Raw genomic sequence first — 20,898 nt, 5'->3', positions numbered from 1 at the left:
TCGTATAATTTACCCATAATAATAAGATGTAGATTAGTCTCTTTTGGGCGTTATGTCGTTTGTAACCACGCCCATTATATGTTGTTAGCCCAACAAAAACTTTTAGGTTCTTTGAAATATTTTCACAATTTCTATGCATTTCTTATGTCCCGAAACCTTTATTCTTCCTGAAAAATGAATAAAAATTTAATTTTAAATATCCTAATGAAGATTGGCAGACCTTTCATATAGTAACGATTACATGTTCGGATAGGTCGAAATTTCTCTCGAAGACTTTCTTAATTAGATAGCAGAATTTATGAATTTATTTCGAAATAAATTGTAAATTTTGGGAAGATTGAATTAGTTCCGAGCCAAGCAGTAGATGCCGCGCGCTTCTCGTGAGTATAAGCCAGCTGTTACTGTACCTAAATGTCCTAGATTGTTGAAAAAAAAAATAGTGTTTTTATCATATTTTGATGGTCATGTATCAAAATCACAGTGACAGTGTAATCGCACTCTCAACTAATTGTAAGTTCGGTACTTCTATTTGGCATTAATTTGTTACAATTATAGAATTCGTTGACTGACTCATAGCAGATATTCCCACGATTTCTGATCACTTCTATTTTGAACATACCGTTAGTACAAAATTTCAACAGGGCAATCAACGAAACAGGCAGAGTAAAATTAGACGGTGTCTAAGGATACAAATACGATACGATAAAGAATCAGATAAAAATTGTTATCTCTTGAAACATTCGGGTTCGACTTCTTTCCGGAACGTATATAGAGAGAAACATTCCAGCCGAGGAATATCCAAACTTTGGGCTAAGTAATGCACCGGATAGCCTCATTATGATACAAGCTTTGTGGTAAGCCGCATTGATAGGGCGGTTAATAAGAAAGTTATCAGCAGCGGCGGCGTCGGTGGCGGAGCCGAGCCATGGTGACCATATCGGTCAAATCCGCGGAGCGCAGGCGTCGAAGCATGATAAAATGTGTACGTCGCAAAGCTGCGTTGCGGAAATTCTAGCTTGTCAGCGGGTCTGTGCGTATCCTGGCAGTGTGAAAAAGACCAGCATATACTCGCCGCTGAGCCAGCATCGAACCAAAGTTGCCAATCGCAGGTGTAAATAAATTTGGTCAGTGAGAAGCGGGGATTCCCGGATACTCGATTCGAGTCCAAGTTCGCGGTGCGTTCACTGCTGCAGGCTGAGGGCTCTTCGAGGTGGCGACGACTCTGCACAGCAGCCTTCTTCGGCTAGGCGAGGTAACGCGCAAGGCGCGCGTGTCTCGTCTGATCGATTTGAAATTCGACGCAAAAGGTTCTTCTTTAGGTTGCGCGAGCCGAGAGACCATTCAGAAATGGTCCGAGCACCACCTACCAACGACTAGGCCAGTGACGCGTGGGACCATGCAACAATGAGATACTGAGGACCTTGTCACGCCCAGGTAAGCCGACTCTCTTTAGATTTAATTAAAACCCACACGTTTTCATACTCTCCATTTTTTCCGCGATTGAACCGCGCGACTTTTTACCATCTCGGTCGGCAGCGGCGTTGAAGACGGCGATTTTCGGTGCGAGGCATGTGTGTGCAACCTGATGCTTCACAGGAGTCATAGTCAGGGCGCCATTGCGCCCTGCGCCCCTGATCGTCGCAAATAAACGGGCTATCAACGCCCACGCGGCAAGGTAAAACGGTTTCATTGATTTCCGAACGGTCCAAATTGTTCGGCGTATTTTTTACCAATCCGAGTCTCCGCTGCCCCACCAATTAGGAAAAACAAATTCACGTAAGGTTTTGTTTTGATATTATCATTCTATGTAATACTCGTGCAGTTGTTTCATCTTCGATCCGATGAAGCTTCTCGCACTTTCTTCGCTGTTTTTATCAAGTCGTTGGGAGCAAGGTTCAATTATTACGTACATAACAGTGTCCTATCAACCGAGTATCATTCTTGAATATTTTCCAACTCTCACTCTTTTCTACAGTAGCAATAAACAGTCTAAGACTGATTGAAATTAATTTGAATTCCGTGCCTTACTTCATCCAATGTGATTATTTTTATACCTACATCTACGCGGTAAGGCTTAATATGGCTTTCGAAGCTGGCTTTTTCCATTCGATAATTCGTCTAATTGTGTAGAATACTGTAAATGAAAGTCTATTGGTTACTTGTAATTACTTGATTACACATATTGGGAGAACATTATCTTTACCTTCAAAGAGTAGAGGGAGATTAAAATGGAAGGAATACGTATATTCGAAAATTGCGATCAAAGATTTCAGCGTGCTTTTTACGACCGGCAAGGCGAGACTCAATCTCAACCGAATCGGTGGGGTAGCGGCTGTGCCACCGAAATTTATCGTTTGTTTTGAAGGGGTTATCTACTTGTTGGCATATGTAGATTGTAATTTTGTAACGGTGTTATTATCGATGCAACACATGACAATCGCGAAATTTTACACAATCTAGGTTGACAAATAAAGATCATTTGAACGGCTTTCGTTTACACTGATTGTGAGAGAAATTTTATTTATAATCAGTTATAATTATTAGAGAATTCCAGTGAAGTGGGTGTTGTTATAATAACAGTTTGGATATTGTTAGTATTTTAAAAGAATGTGGGACAAGTATAAATTACTTGAGCGTAATTCTAAATTCCGATACTACATTTTCTGGTCATCGTAACATCGAATTTGTTTGTTTAGCGAGGTACATATTTTCAGTTAAATAAGGCATTTGCATCAATTTATTATTGCACTGAAATAAAGAATTATAACAATGCGTATCAGATTCTCGAGTACAGCTAAAAATTTCATCTTCATTTCGTACTCAGAACTGTATTTTTCAGTTACGGCAAAAAATGAAAATAATTAAGGACTGTATTGTAACCACAATCAGATATTTCTTTCAGTACAAATATATGTTCCGTTATCAATGTTTCGTATATCCTATTCTGCAAGGAGGTTGCGATTTGATTAAATTTTTTTAAAAAATACCGAAATACGTTATCGCTCGATTACTTATAATTTCATTTTACCCCTGCGAAGGGTAGATTTGATCAGTCATTGCCAATAAATAGCAATAAGCAATAATTCTCGAATTTGCATCGGTCGAATCACATTCACCGGTGAACGTTAACAGATTAATTGTTAATTGCTGTTGATTATCTATTGCATCTACCCTCCGTATAGTGCTAGCCGATTGCACTCATTGTCGGTAAGGTGCATGAACGTACGAGACCAAGAGAGCAATACAACGGGGGAAGAACCGTTACGCGTAGTTCCTTTTGTCCGAGATTCAATCAACTCCAGTGTAAACCGGGTAATCCCCTCATCCACGCTAGACTCACGGCTTGACTTTCCATGTCATACGCGTTGAGATTGGACCGAGCAAACCAGGAACTCTGGATTAGGCATGTATTGACCTTCGAGCTTCGAGTTTAATCATTCGGGATCCAGCACTGTTTTGGACTTATCACCGGTACAAACACACTGACGAACACGTAGCAAATCCTTCTCTTAGTTCAGCTGTTATAATTCTCGAATTTGTTATACACTATTTTTCCAAAACTTTCCTCGATTTAATTAAATTCAGTCAAATTTTGCATTCAATTAGGACAAGGTTTCGTAAAAGTTTCCGAGAAACGTGAAATATTCTGGTACCTGATATGTTAATTTGACATTTTTCAGTGCTCCAATATTTATTGCAATAAATATTGGAGCATGTACAGTACTATTACCGCGACAATAAAAATGTTCGGGACCATATTCTATTTTCACAAAAATCACCTCGATGAAAATTTACCTTCAAATCTTATTCTGAGAAGCAAATTGCGTCCGAATAATCGTACATAAAATAGTCGGACATTTTTCATCGGCGATACAAATACCTATCCAAGTGAAACATTTAAACGAAACGAGCACTGGTTTTGTCGACGTAGGTATAATTAAGCGTCCCATAAAGCCGCCGACATCTTAAACTTGTCTGAAAAGCATCTCAGGTCTGAAAGGTTCTCAGAACGACGCACGAGAGACGATACCTTTTTTATTTTATCCGTATACACAAGGATGTCCGAATCGTAAGATAGCCCGTCATTTTCAGAGAGTTTTGTTTCCACATTTGTAAAGACACAAATGGCACGGATTTGGATATCTAATTGTCAGTTCACCCTCAATTCCGCCCCCGGATATAATACAATGCTCGAATTGTGTTTGGTGAAATTAAGTGTATAACGACCTAGGTTGCGTAAGGATAAAATTAATTGGGAAGCCATCAAGCCGTATGAAATTGAAGCCTGAGTTCTTTTGTTTAAACGTTGCTTACAGGAACACCTATGGGCCGCAAAAAGTGGTGGCGCGGAGGCTTGGAGCTGCTGCTGCTGCTCTGCGTCTCTTTCCACGGTATCCTGAGTGACGGTGACGTTGGTAAGGATTGAACCCAATTCCCCTGAGCCACGTTTGCGTCCCCGTTGTCATCCCAGGACTTTGGGGTGTTTCATAACCCGTGGAAATGTACTTTACGTCAATGGGAAAGGGGGACTGTTACATACCGCGGTACTCGGAGATTAATTATAATTATACCGCAGATGAAGACGCGCTCGAGTTACAACACCTTCAATAGCATTGCCCTCAAGTAGTTCGAAAACTGTTTCTTTGGCAGGTCATTCATTACTCACATACTCTTCATTTACAGATTAGCGCAATCATTCTATTATATATTATAAGGCGGTGATTATATTTATTAACGTCAATTACACCTTGAATTTTGTTGCAATTTAGCACGCAGAATTTTCAAATTTTACCATTTCATTCCAATGAAGAATCCTCTCACAGTAGATGAAAATCATTTCTGACTGACAAACGGCCCGAAGACGACCCAATGACGCCTTATCGTTAGTCAAAGTCGATTTTCAGAGGATCTTTTGCTACTTGGGTAGTACGGTGGGTAATACGGATAATAACGCATATATTTTATTTCCATGCTCTAATATTTATTGTACGTATTTAAGTAAAAATGTTTCTAGCCTATACAATTGCTAGATAAATTTGAACGCTACGACACTCTGTTTAGTATTTTGAATCACGGTTTTTATAATTTTTCATACCCGATAGGAGTTTTGAACAATATATTCCACTTATTTCAATAGTCTGCCAACATAATCTCCCAGCGGAATAAATTTTGACAAGTTTTCGCGATAAGTGCTTTTTGCAAAACTTCGAGACCCGACGACGTATTTGAGCTTCACGTGACGTCAATGTTCACCTTTCATATAATACTTTCGAAGAAACTTTTCGTAACCGAGAAAAAACAGTCAGGCATATTCGAATATCAGTATCTTATTGTTAAACCTAATGCAAAAGTTTGAATAACAAATGACACGTATAGGAGGAAGAAAATTTCGCAGTCATTGTCGGGATTATACGCTTCTGATTTTTGTATAATGTATAAGGATGCGAGATTGGTTCAAAGCTGACGTCGTTACTTTGGCTTTGAAATGTAAATATCAGGGTCTAATACTTCACGAGGATAAAGATCATAGGACAGAAAACGAAGACTTTTTAAAATTACGTTAACTTTCCTGCTGTAGTCGCAATCCCAGTTCCGAAAGCTGATCAACTAACTCTGCATTAGAATAGATTATTCTCCGTTTATGCAGCTTCCAAATCACAGTTCCAAGTTTTTACGCTTCTCTATTTATATCTATTATACATGATTGATCGTCGCGTAATGCGTTACTTTTTTAAACCGTGATTTATCAAAATTTCCCTGTCATTAAATCGGGCATAGCTGTAGTGCATAGTTTTGACTGTTCCTATTTTTCTTGAACGAAACTCATCCTTCAGCCCGATTTTCAAGCCCATTAACACGCATCCACTCTCTCTGAAATTGGGACAATTTAATTCGGCAGCGCTGCATTAGTTTTCTTTATCCATTATTGTTTTTCAGAAGAAGATTCATTCGCAACGGAATCGCAGGTCGTTATAGGTACTTCTCTTTTTATTGTTGTAGTTCTCAGTTTGTATAAAATCTCAATTTACTCGTTCTACGTACTTAACATACGTACCTTTTAACTTAATTTCACCCTCCCGATGAGCGAACTCGATAAGCGACTGCGAGCAAATTTATTTTTATATACGATACTCCGATCTTTCAACGATAAAACCGCGCCGTCTGACCAAACGGGATGTATTAAACTCGGAATCCATATCTCTCTTATCGCTTTCTCAGCATACCGCGGATTCCTCACTTTTCCCATCCTTTCCACAGACTATTTATACTCTAGTTGTGGATTCTCCAAGATCTTGGTATCGTTTTACCGCGATCATTTCGAGCCACACTTTCCGGTCTGCGAATACCGAATTACTCTGTGTTATTTAACTATCGATTACTTCTATTTCGACCAAATTTTTATCTAAGATTACATTTATTTGTTTATTCATTGTCGTTCCGTTATTACAGACTTTATCATATAAAAACTGTGACGATATCGCCGGTGATATGCTGTAATATCGAGTTCTTGATGCCGAAAACAATATTTTTCATGAATTTTTAAAACCAGCAGTAAAGTAGGGAACCGTGCGTGGGTATGAATGCGACTAATTACTGCTCTGACACGGCAACGAATCGATTTTGTCGGCATGACTATATAGACATGCACGTTTATACCCTATAGCGTTTCATTCTCAGGCTGTCATGTAATTCGTTTGAATAATTTTGATTGTGACCAGAACGCGAGAGCTTACATACCCAGTGACGTAAATGAGCGAGCCCAGCACTGCAGGCGATATTGGTAATTTCCCTGAAAGGAAAAGTTGCAACTCTCAGTTCCGTTTCAACGAACTCGGGGGTCATGCAAATGTCACGTCTGCGGATTACCGGCTGCGATGGTTTCAGCTTCCGGTCAAAGGGCTATATTACTGTTACGAAGATGCCCGAGAGCTGCACTGAGAAAAGTTTCATTTGTTACAGTAACTAAAAAAATTGAGTAAAACGGCTTTCGTTAAAAAAACTGTTCGAATATTGTTGGAATTAGGGAAAAACAAGGTACGCGTAACCATTGTGCGCTATTATCGATCATTTTATGGTAACTGCAACGCAAAATCAGTTTGTGAGGTTTACTCTACTTTTTTAGTTAAACGAGGCTTTAACGTCAATTTATCCTTGCACAAGCATTAAATTTTCGCAACAGTTGCAAGAAAATATAGTAACAGTGATCGTAATGAGATAGAATAGCAACGGATACCAGACTTTCCGGTAACAGCTATAAAACTAATTTTCATTTTCTACCTAGAACTGTATTTTTCGATTGTGGTAAAAAATGAAAATAGTTAAGGACTGAGCGGTAACCGGAACTAAAAATTTCTCTCAGTGTGGCTAAAAATATGAAAAAGCTAATATACGGAGTAAACAATCATTCACGCTGCAGACCGTAATACACCTGTAGAAAACGCAAATTTGTTTAACAATAAGTTAAGATCCGTTCGATCATCCGATGAAAGAGGAGATTATTGGCGGGGGCGTTGCAGAGTATCGTATTATCCAAATGGGTTTATAATTTATAAAGGGTTGCTGATAACTGGATCGGTTTCAGCGCCCAATGCATGTAAATGTATACATACATACATACATATATATATCAGGGTGGTCCTTGTTTAGGGTATTGACGAATTTTTACCGCCCCATCACTGAAATCAATTTCAAATCATTTAAAAAGAGTCGCCAAATTTTTTCAGATTCTTACAGCAAATCTGAGATAGTCCGCATTGTGATCGAAGTTTCTTATGGAAGTGACACGAGAAAAACTTTTTTTCGCACTATATATTTTATCGTGAAAGTAACAATGTTCCAAAAAATCTGTAACTGCGAGGTTTTAGTCGGCATTAGTGATACTATATGAAAAAAAAAATACGCATCACCGTACGAGGCAATCTAGACGAATTGCACTTCCTCTAAATAAAAAAAAAGTCGGGTTTCGAGGTTGTGCAATTCGTCTAGATTGCCTGGTACGACGATGTGTATTTTTTCCCAGATATTAGCACTAATTCTCACCAAAACCTCGCGGTTACAGATTATTTGGAACATTAATACTCTTGCAATAAAATATATACTGAGAAAAAAAGTTTTTCTCATGTCACTTCCATAATAAAAACTTCGATCACAATGCGGAGACTATCTTAGATTCGATGTAAAAATCTGAAAAAATTAGGCGATTGTTTTCGAATTATTTGAAATTGATGTGGGGGATGGTCTGGCAAAAATTCGTCAACACCCTGAATAAGGACCACCCTAATATACCCAAATGTGTATATATACACACACACACACGCACGCATATACTGTATAGTATACGAAAGCAACGCGACCTTTTTTGCTGCAACGTAGCAAATATTTTGTCAACCCTTATATACGGCGTAACGATATCACATTAGGCAGGGTATTTGAAAGGAAGTGGCCGTGGAAGACATGAATAAAAGATTATTCCGAGGCTGTCTTTGTCGTCGGCGTCAGTGTTTGTCACTGAAGAATGTTCTAGACGTAATATAGAGATTTGCAGTACGGTGTTTAGAGAATCCACTATAAATTCTCATAATTGAATTCTAAAGCCCTCCTTCCGCCAGCTGCCATTCTCTCCCTCGCCTACGACTCGAGGTATACGACAACGTAATTTTCTTTACAATTGTTCCGCGCTGTGACTAAATAACACTTTTATTAAATCTCCAGCTACCGGTTCGTACGAGAAGGTTAAAATCGTTTAAAAATGTCATGTACGATATTAAAAATTCCTGCGGTTGTAAGGTACGTATAATTAGGAAATACGCAGGTGACGTTACATTCAAAGAGCAACAGCCACCAATGATCTACGTTCGTGTAAAATAGCGATATTTTGCTCTTTATCATAATGCCGTGAATAGTGCAGGCTTGGAGAGAATTTTGTTGCCTGTTTAAAGCGTCGTAACTCAAACAATTAAATATTATTTTTCAAATGTCAAAGCTCAAGATAAAGATAAAATTAGCGTCTCAATTTTCAACAAAATCTGTGAGACAAATTTTCTTTTTTTCCAGTAATTAATCCATTTCTATTGATCGTAATTTTTACCGTTGCATTGTTGGAATATTAAATATCTGTAAAGATGCCAAAGTGATTAAAAGGAAAGTCTGTCAGTGAATTTGTAGGAAAATGGTCTACTGAATAAAATAAGCCATCCTAGAGTGAAATCGAACGAGTCTACAAGATTTGTAACAATCTTAAAACGACCTCGAAAGAAGCATCGACATCCCAACCCTTTAAATTATTATTCGATTATTTTCTATTTTCATATTTTTCAAGCAACCTTCACGGCTCATCTACATACCTATATACAATAATTCAATCGTTACTCAATGCACGACTATCTCGTGATAAAATTACTAAAAAGTACAGACTTTTGGTCAGCAAACCAACCTAAAAATAAAACGCTAAAGGGCGAAAGCAAGAAATTACGGTAAACGTATCGTGTTTTTTTTTTTTTTTTGTAGCGTAGTGAGGGAGAGGGAAAGTGAGGGAGTGGGGGGTGGGGGGTGGGGTTTGGCAAAACGGATGAGAGTTGATTTTCGAAAAGGTCTCAGCTGCTGCTGATGCGAGCGAAATAACGCCCACAACAAAACCGGAGTTTGCCCGGAGGCCGTTATTGAACCTGTCTGTTACCTGTGCCCTACCTTACCGTGTGTCGGTATCCGCCTGATAAATTTTTCTTCCCACGCATCTATCTCGGCAACTATTAGTCCTGCCAACGTTCTTTGGAATTTCAAACTGTCTACTCTTACATGTATATCATAAGAGGGGCGAGAACCCCGCCGGCGGTACCATATTTATTACTAGCTTCAAACTCGTCTGGCGCTTCGGTTTTCAACCCTCGGTGCGTGAAACGTGACCAGTTTATGAATGCGATCAATGATCGATCGACCGATTTCGGCAATCTGTTATGGATCCACTTTATACAGGCGTTTCGTACTTCGGTATAACCATTAATATTATGCTATACAGATATAAATATAATACGATGTTATAGGTATGAAAAAATGAATGAATGCAATGGGTTAAAGAAGCTTTCGTATACCATAGTTGAGATTCCTCACCCATTTCTTACACTCTGTATATACATATATACACATATACATGTTTTATATGCCCATTGTGGTCGATGTACAAAAGAGTAATCTTTTATATAAACGTGAGTTGTTGTATACATTCATATGTTATACACATTCTCTCAACAGAGCTTAGAATAAAGCCGTTTTTCCGCATACCAAGGGATTCAAGGGTATTATCTTTGGTGGGATTTAGTTATTTTCATGTTATCCCCGTGTATGATGGCTGGACAAGATTTGAAACGAAAGAAGAGTTCGCAACTTTTTTATATACATATGTATATGAGAATTCGATACGACGTACAATCTCGTGAGCAGAAATAATATATGATTTGTATTATAGATACAGTTTTAAAGCTGATATACTTAGCGTTTCTAAGTTTTATCATACAATCAAATGAAATTTTTTTTTAAGAACAATGGCGTAAAAATCCACGGATGATTCGTCACTTTTTCAACATTTTCGGATCTGTTTTCTGATTCTGTACATTGTCTTCTTATGAGCAAAAGATGGGAAAAGACTTAGAATACGATGTTCATTTATAGATGTTAAATACTTTGACCCATTTGAGTATAGTAATTTGAATAACAAATGAATAAACTTTTTTTCAGGCTGCTTATTCAGCGAAAATCTTTGTCAGCCGGATGTTGAATTTTGTTACAATGGTAAATATTATAGATATATATCCAAGTGTTTGAATATGAAGTTTTTACAAAAAATTCTGGAGATTATAAAAAAAAGTAACCAGTTATATTTTAAGTAATCCTATATCATGAGATTTGCGATCTAAGTGATATTGGAATTGCTCATAATGTTTCGGTATGTTATCTTAGATCTGGCATTTGGACGTTGTTTACAAAAATATGGAAATATAGAAGACGACGATTTATACAAGTGAGTTGAATTTACAAGGCTGACGAAATTACTCAGGATTTTATCTACCAGGGATAATATATTGCGCCTCATAATTTAAGTAACCAGAAATAATTGGACTTACAATTTACTTTGCTTTCACTATCACGTTCTGTGAAACCATCCCAGAATATGTAAACAAGAATGTTACGCTGCAAGTCCAATTAGATCTGCCGTAACTTTCATTGCTATAAACTACTGCACTACAGTTACAGAGATTTTTTCACAATCATCTTCGATAAATCGCTTATCTTTAATTAATGAAAACACCTGGGTGAAAATTTCCTTCTTAAAATTTCATTGAAACAGTATAAAATAAGATTACAGATGGACAAAACCTCAGATTTTTTCGAACAAAGATCTGATCTTATCTAAATTAGTTTCATCGTTCGAAAGTTGGCCCATTGAATTTTATTTTCAAAAAACTCCAAGTCTTTCTTCACAACGGTTCAATTTTCCTCAAAATCTTGAAACTTTTACGAAAATTTCACGATCTTTAAATTGACTCGGAAAAATCCCGCACTTTGGCAAAAAAAATTCTTCAGCAAAACTTTGATTATATGTGACATGAAGCCCCAACTTTTACAAGTTTTTTGCAGCGAAAATCGTGGAAAGATTCAGAAAAGTTTAAATAATTTTCTCCCTTGAAAAAAGACTCCCCGTTTACGAATTTTTTAAGAGCCCACGAGACGTCATCAACGAATTTTAAAGGAGCATTTTCACCTAGCTGTTAAAGTAACGCTACATCTATGTCTAAATTTAAGTAGTCATCAATATCTTCAAATTCAGATATGATCTCCGGCCAAACCAACTGCAACTTTTGCGAGTTCAATTAGAAGAATTGGCAATCGATGGATACAGATGGTCACATCCGTATACGCAGTGCATAATTCAGAGATCCTTGTACGCTCTTCGCTTCAGGTATTTCTTAAGAACGAATTGAAAATAATAGCATCACATTTTGATTGCAGTGATAGTGTAATCTAAAACTTATCGGAGCGTAAATATCTGGAATTACATTCCCATTAGGTTTATAATTTCAATAATTTATAACATTTGCCATATTTTCAATAATTTTAGAACACCGAACGAAGGCGAGCTGTGCAATCGATTGAAGGAAAAGGAGAAGCATCAGTTTATCGGTGATGATGGAATTGATGAAGGAAACGACGTGGTGAGATTTTTATATTTAGTGACGGGAGCAAAGTTAATTTCACGAGTTAGTACCATTCGTTGTTAGGCACACATAAATGTTAAGTGAATCGTTCGTTTTCGATTACGAAGATAAAATTGCACAAAATTGCATTTTTACTCCGGTATCCGGAAACTATAAAAATATGTTGAGAAAATTGACTTTGCTCTGATTTTTTCCGCATGCGATCCAATCATAGGAATCGACTAATTTTCTTATGACTTACTGCCCCGTCAGCATTCTCAAAAAATAGCAATAGTAAAGTTTACACCAAGTGAAGAAGACCCGCATGGAGACTTTGCAGACGAGCTATATTACCCGCCAGGTGTGGAAAAGGAAGTCCCAAAATTTTTCATCCAAGATGTCGGTTATCCAAATGCTCAGGAAATAGTGGAGTCTGATTACAACGAGAGATCGGGAGGAATGAATAATGCCTGGGGTGATTCTGGAGCACGTCGAGAGCTGGGCGACATCTCATTGGTCGAAGACAATTTTGTCGATCCCGAAAGAATGGTGAAGAAAAAATCATTACTATTGGATAACTTCGGCGGTAATGGAGTCTACGAATTCGACCCAAAGTCAATTAGAAATTACCAATCGAGTTTACAACAAAACTATATCGATGCGATAAATCGTAGATTCCAAGAAGAAAGAGACTCCCATTTAGAGAGGATAGCGAAAAAAGCTAATCTTATTCCCGATGATCAGTTAGAATTTCTGACCGATCAGCTGCTCGGAAATGTCGCTGATTTCAAAGAGCAGGAAATACAGCAACCTCTTGATAATTACGAAAAGGAATTCTCGAGGAAGTATAAATACCCTAGAGAATTGCAAAGATCGGAAATTCCCAAGGAAGCCAGCTTATGGTTAGATCAGAATGTACGCGATTCAAATATCGGACGGTTTACTTCGGAAAATGAGGACAACGATTTTGAAATCGGTAGGGGAGATTTGGAAAAAATGTTTGAATCTCAACTTGCCAACGAACCTTCGAGAGATGCAATTATACCACGACAGAACGGAATGTATACAGAGGGTGGTTTGGTGAATCCGTTGAAATACGGCAATTTCAAGTCAGGTGAGTTTCGGTCTCTGACAATTAGGCTACATTTGTTATTTATATCTACTTGTGATGTGTTTGCTTGACGTGTCATACGGGTCAACAATTTTATAGATCAAACAAAACCTAAACTTCTATTTCAAACAATGTTAGTCAAACACACTCAACAATTTTTACACCAGGGGTGAATAACAATGTTTGCTCTAAATTCTGTGAAATTATTCTACTTCATATAATTTCTCATTTCACTCATAAATTACTCTGCATAATTACTTCAGAGTAAAAACCGTGACTAAAGAATTGTAAAGTATAGTTGCATTTTAACATTCTTCGAAACGAAAATTTTAGTCTTCTTAAAAGAACTCTTATAAATAGCAATTCTAAGATCAGGAATTATGAGGATATATTTTTATTACATTTGCAGCAATTTCCAACGAAAATGATTTCAACAACGACGACTTTGCTAATCACTGGGATGCTCTACTATTCAGACGAGAGCTTGCGGGATTCAAACGGCACGAGAGATTAGACGTTAAAAAACCGGGTCCACCATTCGCGACAAATAATTATGCCTTTAAGACCCAGTCTGCACAAAATACCGGTAAAAACACATTCGAGTGTCCTTTTATCAAATCTGTGACGTTTTTTCTGCAGGATTTTGCACGAGAATTTCTTGGGACATTGTGGTCCTTGTACGTTCTTAACATTTTTGATGAAATTTTTTTGCTCCTCACTTTAAAGATCCAAGTATTCTTGAACTTTCTTTGCAGTCTCTTGTCGGAAATTTAAGGATTTTTTACTATGAATTTCGCATTTTTTTCTATTACTCAAAGAAGAAAAAAAAAACACTCAATTTAGTACAATTCTCGGTCAAAAAGTTGCGGAGAAAAATTTTGCCAGAGGGACTAAAATCTGTCGACCACATTTGACTATATTCAGGTAAATGGTAATTAAGGTTTTCCTACAGAAAACCCCGACGATGCCGAGGATGAAAGACAACAGGCAAGTGTCTTAAAATACGATAATTGAGGATAACGCTTGAGACTCTAACGCAATTGTATAACTTGGTATTTTCACAGAGAGAACCTCTACTACTACCGCTTGTAAAGAAGGAGCTGACCAGCAGCACGCACAAATTAAAAACTACCGGTAATTCGTACAAGAATGTCGACATGGACCACGTATACATGCAATTCAAAGGAGAATTCGGCACCTGGAGCGAAGGTGCACATGTAATTAACGAGGTCGGCAGACTGTTGGGCCTCGAACCGAACACGTTGACTGACATACGAGTTCAAAGAGCCGAAGTCACGTTCAAAGTAAAGCCGGACAATAGTAAAGGATACAATGCCACGGACGTAGCGAATAAAATTGGTAATAACACTGAATTTATTTGACGAACAAGATGAATGTGTAGATACGAAAGGTATGTCGGACATAGTTACAAATGCACTTTATTTCGTATCACAGATGGAATACGCGGACAACTGAAGAACAGTCTTCAAGTGGAAGTTCTGAGAGCCGGTATCGGGGATAAGGTGAGCAAGAACTTTGTGCAAAAACTATTTCACTCTTGCCGAACGTCGTTGGACTTTAACGAGATGACTTGGATTTATCGTTAGACCGACTCTTCTCATCGTGCTGCAGTTGTAGTAATGGGTTAAACTTTACAACACAGGCAAAATTACCAGCTATTTTACAAGTTGGTAACGAGTCGGAGCTGAGTGCTGGTTCCTTCAACGCATTGCTGGCCGCAGGGTTGGCTGCTGCCGGTGCTGCAGCCGCTGTAACACTCTACATTGCCAGACGTCACGCCAAATCAAGAACCAAGCTGGCGGGCCTGGCCATCCCTGATCCGGAGGCTTCGAAGGACTATCAGGATCTCTGTAGAGTCAGAATGCAGGCCAAACAGCCAGCTGAGAAACCAGATTCACCACGTGTCGTTAATCTTTCTCGCGAAAGTGAATCCAACAATTCTCCCTCAAGTCGTTCGAGCACATCTTCATGGAGCGAAGAACCGGCTCTTTCCAACATGGACATTTCTACCGGACATATGGTTCTGGTGCGTACAGTGAAAAATTAGATTGTGATCTTTACTTGAGATTCACTCCGACTTCAGTAAGGGTTATACACGAGTAGATGGCTGAAAAAGTGGGAAATTATTAGGAATTTGTGTCTCGACAAACAATTATTCAATTTAATAGGGGTCTGTTATACTCAAAAGTATGTGAACTGAGCTTCATTTACACATTTTTTTTATTGTTAGAATCAATTACTGGCAAGCATTGTTATTGACAATAACGTCAACCATTTTGCTTCGTAAAGTGATTTGCGATGCCCATGATATCTCAAAAGCGGGTCAACCAATATACTTGAAATTTCAAGACAGTTTTCTTGGATCATTCCTATTATCTTCCTGCCCCCCCCCCTGCTATCCTCGTTTCCATAGCCGGTTGTTTTTCAACGTAATGATCGTATGAAGTTGAAATTCGATTTTTCCTAGGAAATTTACAACAATTTTATTTCATTAACAAAAAATATGATTGACGAATAAAAGCGGTATGATGGCAAAAAGGATAAGATAAACCATCCAAGAATGTCATCTCCAAATTTGAACTACACTGGTTGAGCCAGTTTTAAGATATCATGTCCTGAAACACAATGGTTGACGTTATTGTCGATCCCAAATTCAAATAACATTGCTTCCTATTTATTTTGATTTATTATTAATTGACTCCAAAGAAAAAAAGATTATGTAAATGAAGCTCGATCTACATACTTTTAAATAAAACAAGCCACAATTGAAGGTAATCATTGATTGTCGAGATATAGATTTCCAAAATTCACCCAGATTTTGAGCAGTCTATTCGTATATACAGTAGGGTGGTTCTTATATTGGTAATGTCAGAATTTCTTCGCACTTACCTCCCAAAAGTAATCAACATGTATAGAAAAAAATCCCGCTAAATCCCCGAAGTTATCCGATAACTCTAACACGCCCTGCCAAGCAGTCGAATTTTTAAATGGAAAAATATGCATGCATTTGGAAGTTCCAACATGACCAAAATAAGAACCACCCTAATATACCTACCCCCTTAAGATTTATATCACAAATCTTGTTTAGAACATGTTATACGCTACATATGTGTATTACAGTCATACATGGAAGATCATTTGAAGAACAAGGATCGCCTGGATCAAGAATGGACTGCGCTTTGCGCTTACGAAGCAGAACCTTCTTCAACGGCAGTAGCAGAAGATGAAGAAAATGCGAAGCGAAACCGTTCAGGAGCTTCACTTCCTTACGATCACTCCAGAGTTGTTTTAAATGATCTGGCTAACATAAATAATTCTGACTACATCAACGCCTCGACAATCGTTAGTACCTCAATCCTTTTCTCTTGACTTTCAAGTGTAGTATTCTAGCTGTCTGTCTGCACTACTAATTTTCGTATTAGCTTTTATAGAAACAAGCCTAAAATTCTATAGGTTTATCAAAGAGAATTCATTATTTTTTCTTTTTATTTAACGATCAAATATCTACGAGATTGATTTTCCTGGATGCCGCTCTGCTATTTCAGAAACCGGTAAGTAATTTAAAACGCATGCTGGTTACGATGCATGAAACTTAACATATTCCATGTAATCATGTATAACAATAATATAGCAGAGAGGTGTTATCTGCTTTCATTGGGTAATATCAAATTGATCCACATCGTAACGGTAAATGCTTTTATAAATTACCTGCATGTACACTCTATTTCATACCAGCTTTTTAAAAATCTTAATGCAAATCGGTAAGTACAATATTTTATTCACTCAATCATTATTGGCAATTTTTACGAAATTGTGTTAAATAAAATGAAAAAAGTTATTATGAGGTTGAAGTTAATGTTGTTGATGTAACAAAATTCCGTAAGAATTCAGAATTTTTATAGTTCAGAATGACTAAAGAACTGGAGTCTGCAAATTATGAGTATAATATTCAACTCATTGAATGATGAGAATTTTGAAATTGTGTAATAACGATTATTCATAATAATGCATAGTTACTGTGAAGGTTGCAAACTCAAGCGACATAATTTATCACAGGATCTATTCGATTCGATAAAACTTCGAAATATAAGCCTAAACTCAATACATATGTATTTTGAACGTCAAGCTAAAACTATGGGAGCCTAAGTAGAGATCTGTTATGGCAATGAAAATACCATGATTGACTAACTCTGAATCAACATAAACTTAGTACATTATTCGTGGTATGAACTAATAACAAGCTTATTTTTTGGCAAGTTCGACGCTTTAGTGTAATTGCTGAATGCAATAGAATAACTTTCTGTGTTTGGGTGAAAATGCCCGTGTTAACAATATGAAAAAATGTTCAAATTTTAGACTGACCATGACCCTCGGAATCCAGCATACATTGCTACGCAAGGAGCTCTTCCTCAGACTGCGGCAGACTTCTGGCAACTGGTCTGGGAGCAGGGAAGCGTTGTCATAGTGATGTTAACTCGGTTGACTGAGGAGGGCCATGCTATGTGTCACCGCTACTGGCCAGAGGAGGGCTCCGAATTATACCACATTTACGAAGTACACTTAGTCTCGGAGCATATTTGGTGCGATGACTATCTCGTGCGTTCATTTTATCTGAAAAACTTACGAACTGGTGAAACAAGAACCGTAACACAGTTCCACTTCTTATCCTGGCCAGAAAATGGCGTACCACACTCAACTAAAGCTTTACTCGAATTCCGCAGGTTTGTCAAATGCTTAAAATTTTTATCAAGAGCTTTTCATGGTGCGTTAGATATTTTTTTTCGTCGTTACTGCAAACATTTGCTTTGAGCCATAAAGGCACTTGATAAATTATTATGGGAATGAAAAGATTTATACTACAATCAGCCCTAAAATGAACAACTATGAAAGAAAAATGTCTCGTATTAAATCATGACGTTTTTAATATGTTTAATGACGTTAATGCTACCAACTGGAGTAATTTTTTTACATATTTACTCATAAGGAAGCAATTTCATCAGAGTTTTGTATTTGCAGAAAAGTTAACAAGTCATACAGAGGGAGATCCTGTCCAATAGTTGTACACTGCAGGTAAGTTAGAAAAACTAGCACACGTGTTATAAGGTAGTCTGAAATAAAAAAAGGAAATTCAGTGGATTTCGAATTGTTTACTCTACTTTATATAGCGACGGAGCTGGACGTACAGGAACATATTGTTTAATCGATATGGTTCTAAACCGGATGGCAAAAGGTGCAAAGGAAATCGACATTGCTGCGACGCTGGAACACATTCGTGATCAGCGACCCGGAATGGTAGCAACAAAGCAACAATTTGAGTTTGTTCTTATGGCTGTTGCTGAAGAGGTTCATGCTATACTCAAAGCCCTGCCAATTCCACCAGCTGATAAGTCAGCAGCTCCGACAACAACCACAGTTTCTCCTCCAGTAAAAGCTGATCAGTAAAAAAAGTACGTATTAGATCTTAGAAAAGATTAGTGAAAGGATTTATCATTGGTATACTGTTACGAAAATTTGTTGGTCCGACAGTAAATGAACATTAAAATGGGAATGATCTTTCTTAGTAATTTCTAATGATCTGGACCCAAAAATCTAATATTTATTTCACCCGTTAACATGATCGTATTTAATGATACCAAATTGTGCCCATTGATTTTTTGTTCCGACAATGGATGAGAGGACAAACTTGCTTCACGTACTGCAAACTGAATGTTATTGAATGATATTGTATATGTTCTAACATATCTGAGTTTAGCCTTGAATATTTCTTGAGATTATCAGACAAATGAGAAAGTAGAATTTGAAAACCATCAGCTACTTTTGGAGAAAAGGAATCAAATATATGCATAAATAAGTATATAATACATGTGTAAAGACATAAACGTACATGCGTTGAGTTTGTAATAACGCTTGACTATTGTTGAAGATTTACTTTGAAATTTTCTTTTGATATTTTTCTTTATTATAGTTATGATGAAATGTGAAAAAAATACACACACTTTTAGTCGCAACACGTTAGAATGTGCAAAAAAGTTTGTACTAGAACACATGGCCTATTTTCGAGTTGACAATTTTATTGGATTAATTGCCATCAAAATAATTTTTCTACGTAGAAAACATTAAGGGAACAGAAGACTTGAAAATTCTAGATACAGAACGGTTTACAGCCACATCCTTTATACAGAAAAAAAAAGTAAAATAAAGAAAAGTAAAGAAAATGTATTATTTTATTCATAAATATAAAAGAGAGATAGCATGCGCAGCAATTAGAGACATACAGCACATACTTCACATTAGATAAATGAGATGGGAAAACTTTCAATTGAAAAAAAAAATAAAAAATAATACATTGAACGAAACGTTTAACTAGAAAGTGCTTCTATTGATTGTTTAGCGTGGTCAATGAACCTAACAATATGATAATAAAAGTCAATGTAGCGGTATAAACGAGATAGAATATGCGTATAACTGAATGTACTAAAATATATTGTGTATGAAAGTATATTAAAATCACTGAAAATATTTTAATATATGATACAGGAATATATACAATATATTATATAAACAAAGAAAAGAGAAAGAAAAAAAGAAGAAAAAAAATAAACAAAAATAAATATATATATAATGCATGTGCTGGTTTTAAGCATGAGTCGGGGTGGCAAAACACACATAAAGAATACGGCAATATAATATCTGACTGACCAGAATGGGTAAAGTGGCGTGACGTGGGCCCCGTGGTTCCAGCCTCCCACGGGGTCAACTAGCTTCACAAAAATCTGTAAGATGTCAATGCGCATTAAGTTTATTTTCTATCGAATGAAAGTAGTGCGCTGAAAAAAAGTGAGTTATGACGATGGATTGCGTACTAATTGATAATAACTTTTTTTTGTCACCAATCCCACTAATTGAAATTATTTCTAACTGGTTGTTAATTCATATGACGATGACGAGGATAAGATATATATATTTATATATAATATATATGAATAAATATATATATAAACCTGCATACATAAATATATGTATACTTATTTATATACATGTTTAATTTTTAAATATATATATATATTTATGTGTTGATAAATTATTAAGTAGCTATAACAATTATGATGTACGTTATATCAAACTAAATATCATAATAGTACTTACCTAAATATCTTTCCACAGTAAAATAGAAAAACAATTGCCTTGGGCAAGTTTTCGTTAGTTTTACAGCTCGATAATATATTAGCAGTTTTAAGTTTGGACCAATTTAAAAAATGAGTTATGTTAAGACAAAAAAAGAACAAACAAAAATGTTGAAACTCCGATATTTTCTCTTCACCTCCCTTCTAACAGTTGTTATCGGTGTTTTTACCGATTCACTGACATTATTACGAACATTTAAAACGCTCAATTATTTAATTTCAATGCTTAGTTGACTGAATGTAAGTCACCTTTGTGTTAAATTTGAATTAAATCAAAACCGTATTATTTGGTGTTAAAATCGTAACAAAGCTTTCAGTAAAGGTTAAACCAGTAAACAAGTCCAGATCAATATCAATGATGTACCTTAAACCAAATCGCAAACTTTGCTTAACT

The 20,898-nt window shown here is 36.8% G+C and overlaps 1 protein-coding gene across 6 annotated transcripts; it reads left to right on the top strand.

The window, feature by feature from the left end:
- The first annotated feature begins 1,005 nt into the window (after positions 1 to 1,005).
- Positions 1,006 to 19,724, top strand: IA-2 (tyrosine phosphatase IA-2). Of its 6 annotated transcripts, XM_069136376.1 has the most exons (17): positions 1,006 to 1,252; positions 1,320 to 1,434; positions 4,317 to 4,415; positions 10,732 to 10,785; positions 10,954 to 11,014; positions 11,822 to 11,953; positions 12,113 to 12,206; positions 12,462 to 13,302; positions 13,709 to 13,885; positions 14,240 to 14,286; positions 14,364 to 14,658; positions 14,755 to 14,822; positions 14,963 to 15,346; positions 16,441 to 16,670; positions 17,679 to 18,041; positions 18,337 to 18,390; positions 18,486 to 19,724. In XM_069136376.1, exons 3-17 carry the CDS (start codon positions 4,325 to 4,327, stop codon positions 18,760 to 18,762), a joined length of 3,168 nt encoding a protein of 1,055 aa, XP_068992477.1. In that variant the 5' UTR covers positions 1,006 to 1,252; positions 1,320 to 1,434; positions 4,317 to 4,324; the 3' UTR covers positions 18,763 to 19,724. The 6 variants fall into 6 exon arrangements, with proteins under 6 accessions (XP_068992477.1, XP_068992476.1, XP_068992480.1 ...); XM_069136375.1 differs by having other exon boundaries at positions 1,006 to 1,434; XM_069136379.1 differs by having other exon boundaries at positions 1,007 to 1,434; positions 14,255 to 14,286.
- Positions 19,725 to 20,898: the final 1,174 nt, after the last annotated feature.

This window comes from Neodiprion pinetum, chromosome 5 (genome assembly GCF_021155775.2).
Source record: "Neodiprion pinetum isolate iyNeoPine1 chromosome 5, iyNeoPine1.2, whole genome shotgun sequence".
NCBI classification, from domain to species: Eukaryota; Metazoa; Arthropoda; class Insecta; order Hymenoptera; family Diprionidae; genus Neodiprion; species Neodiprion pinetum.
This window is presented reverse-complemented; position numbering and strand designations above follow the sequence as displayed.

What these genes read in the sequence shown, in the direction of transcription:
- IA-2 (XM_069136376.1), top strand. Translation starts at nt 4,325, where the DNA reads ATGGGCCGCAAAAAGTGGTGGCGCGGAGGCTTGGAGCTGCTGCTGCTG. An exon ending in ATACGGCAATTTCAAGTCAG is followed by an intron (nt 13,303 to 13,708) that starts GTGAGTTTCGGT and finishes TTACATTTGCAG; the next exon opens with CAATTTCCAACGAAAATGAT. An exon ending in GAGCCGGTATCGGGGATAAG is followed by an intron (nt 14,823 to 14,962) that starts GTGAGCAAGAAC and finishes TTTACAACACAG; the next exon opens with GCAAAATTACCAGCTATTTT.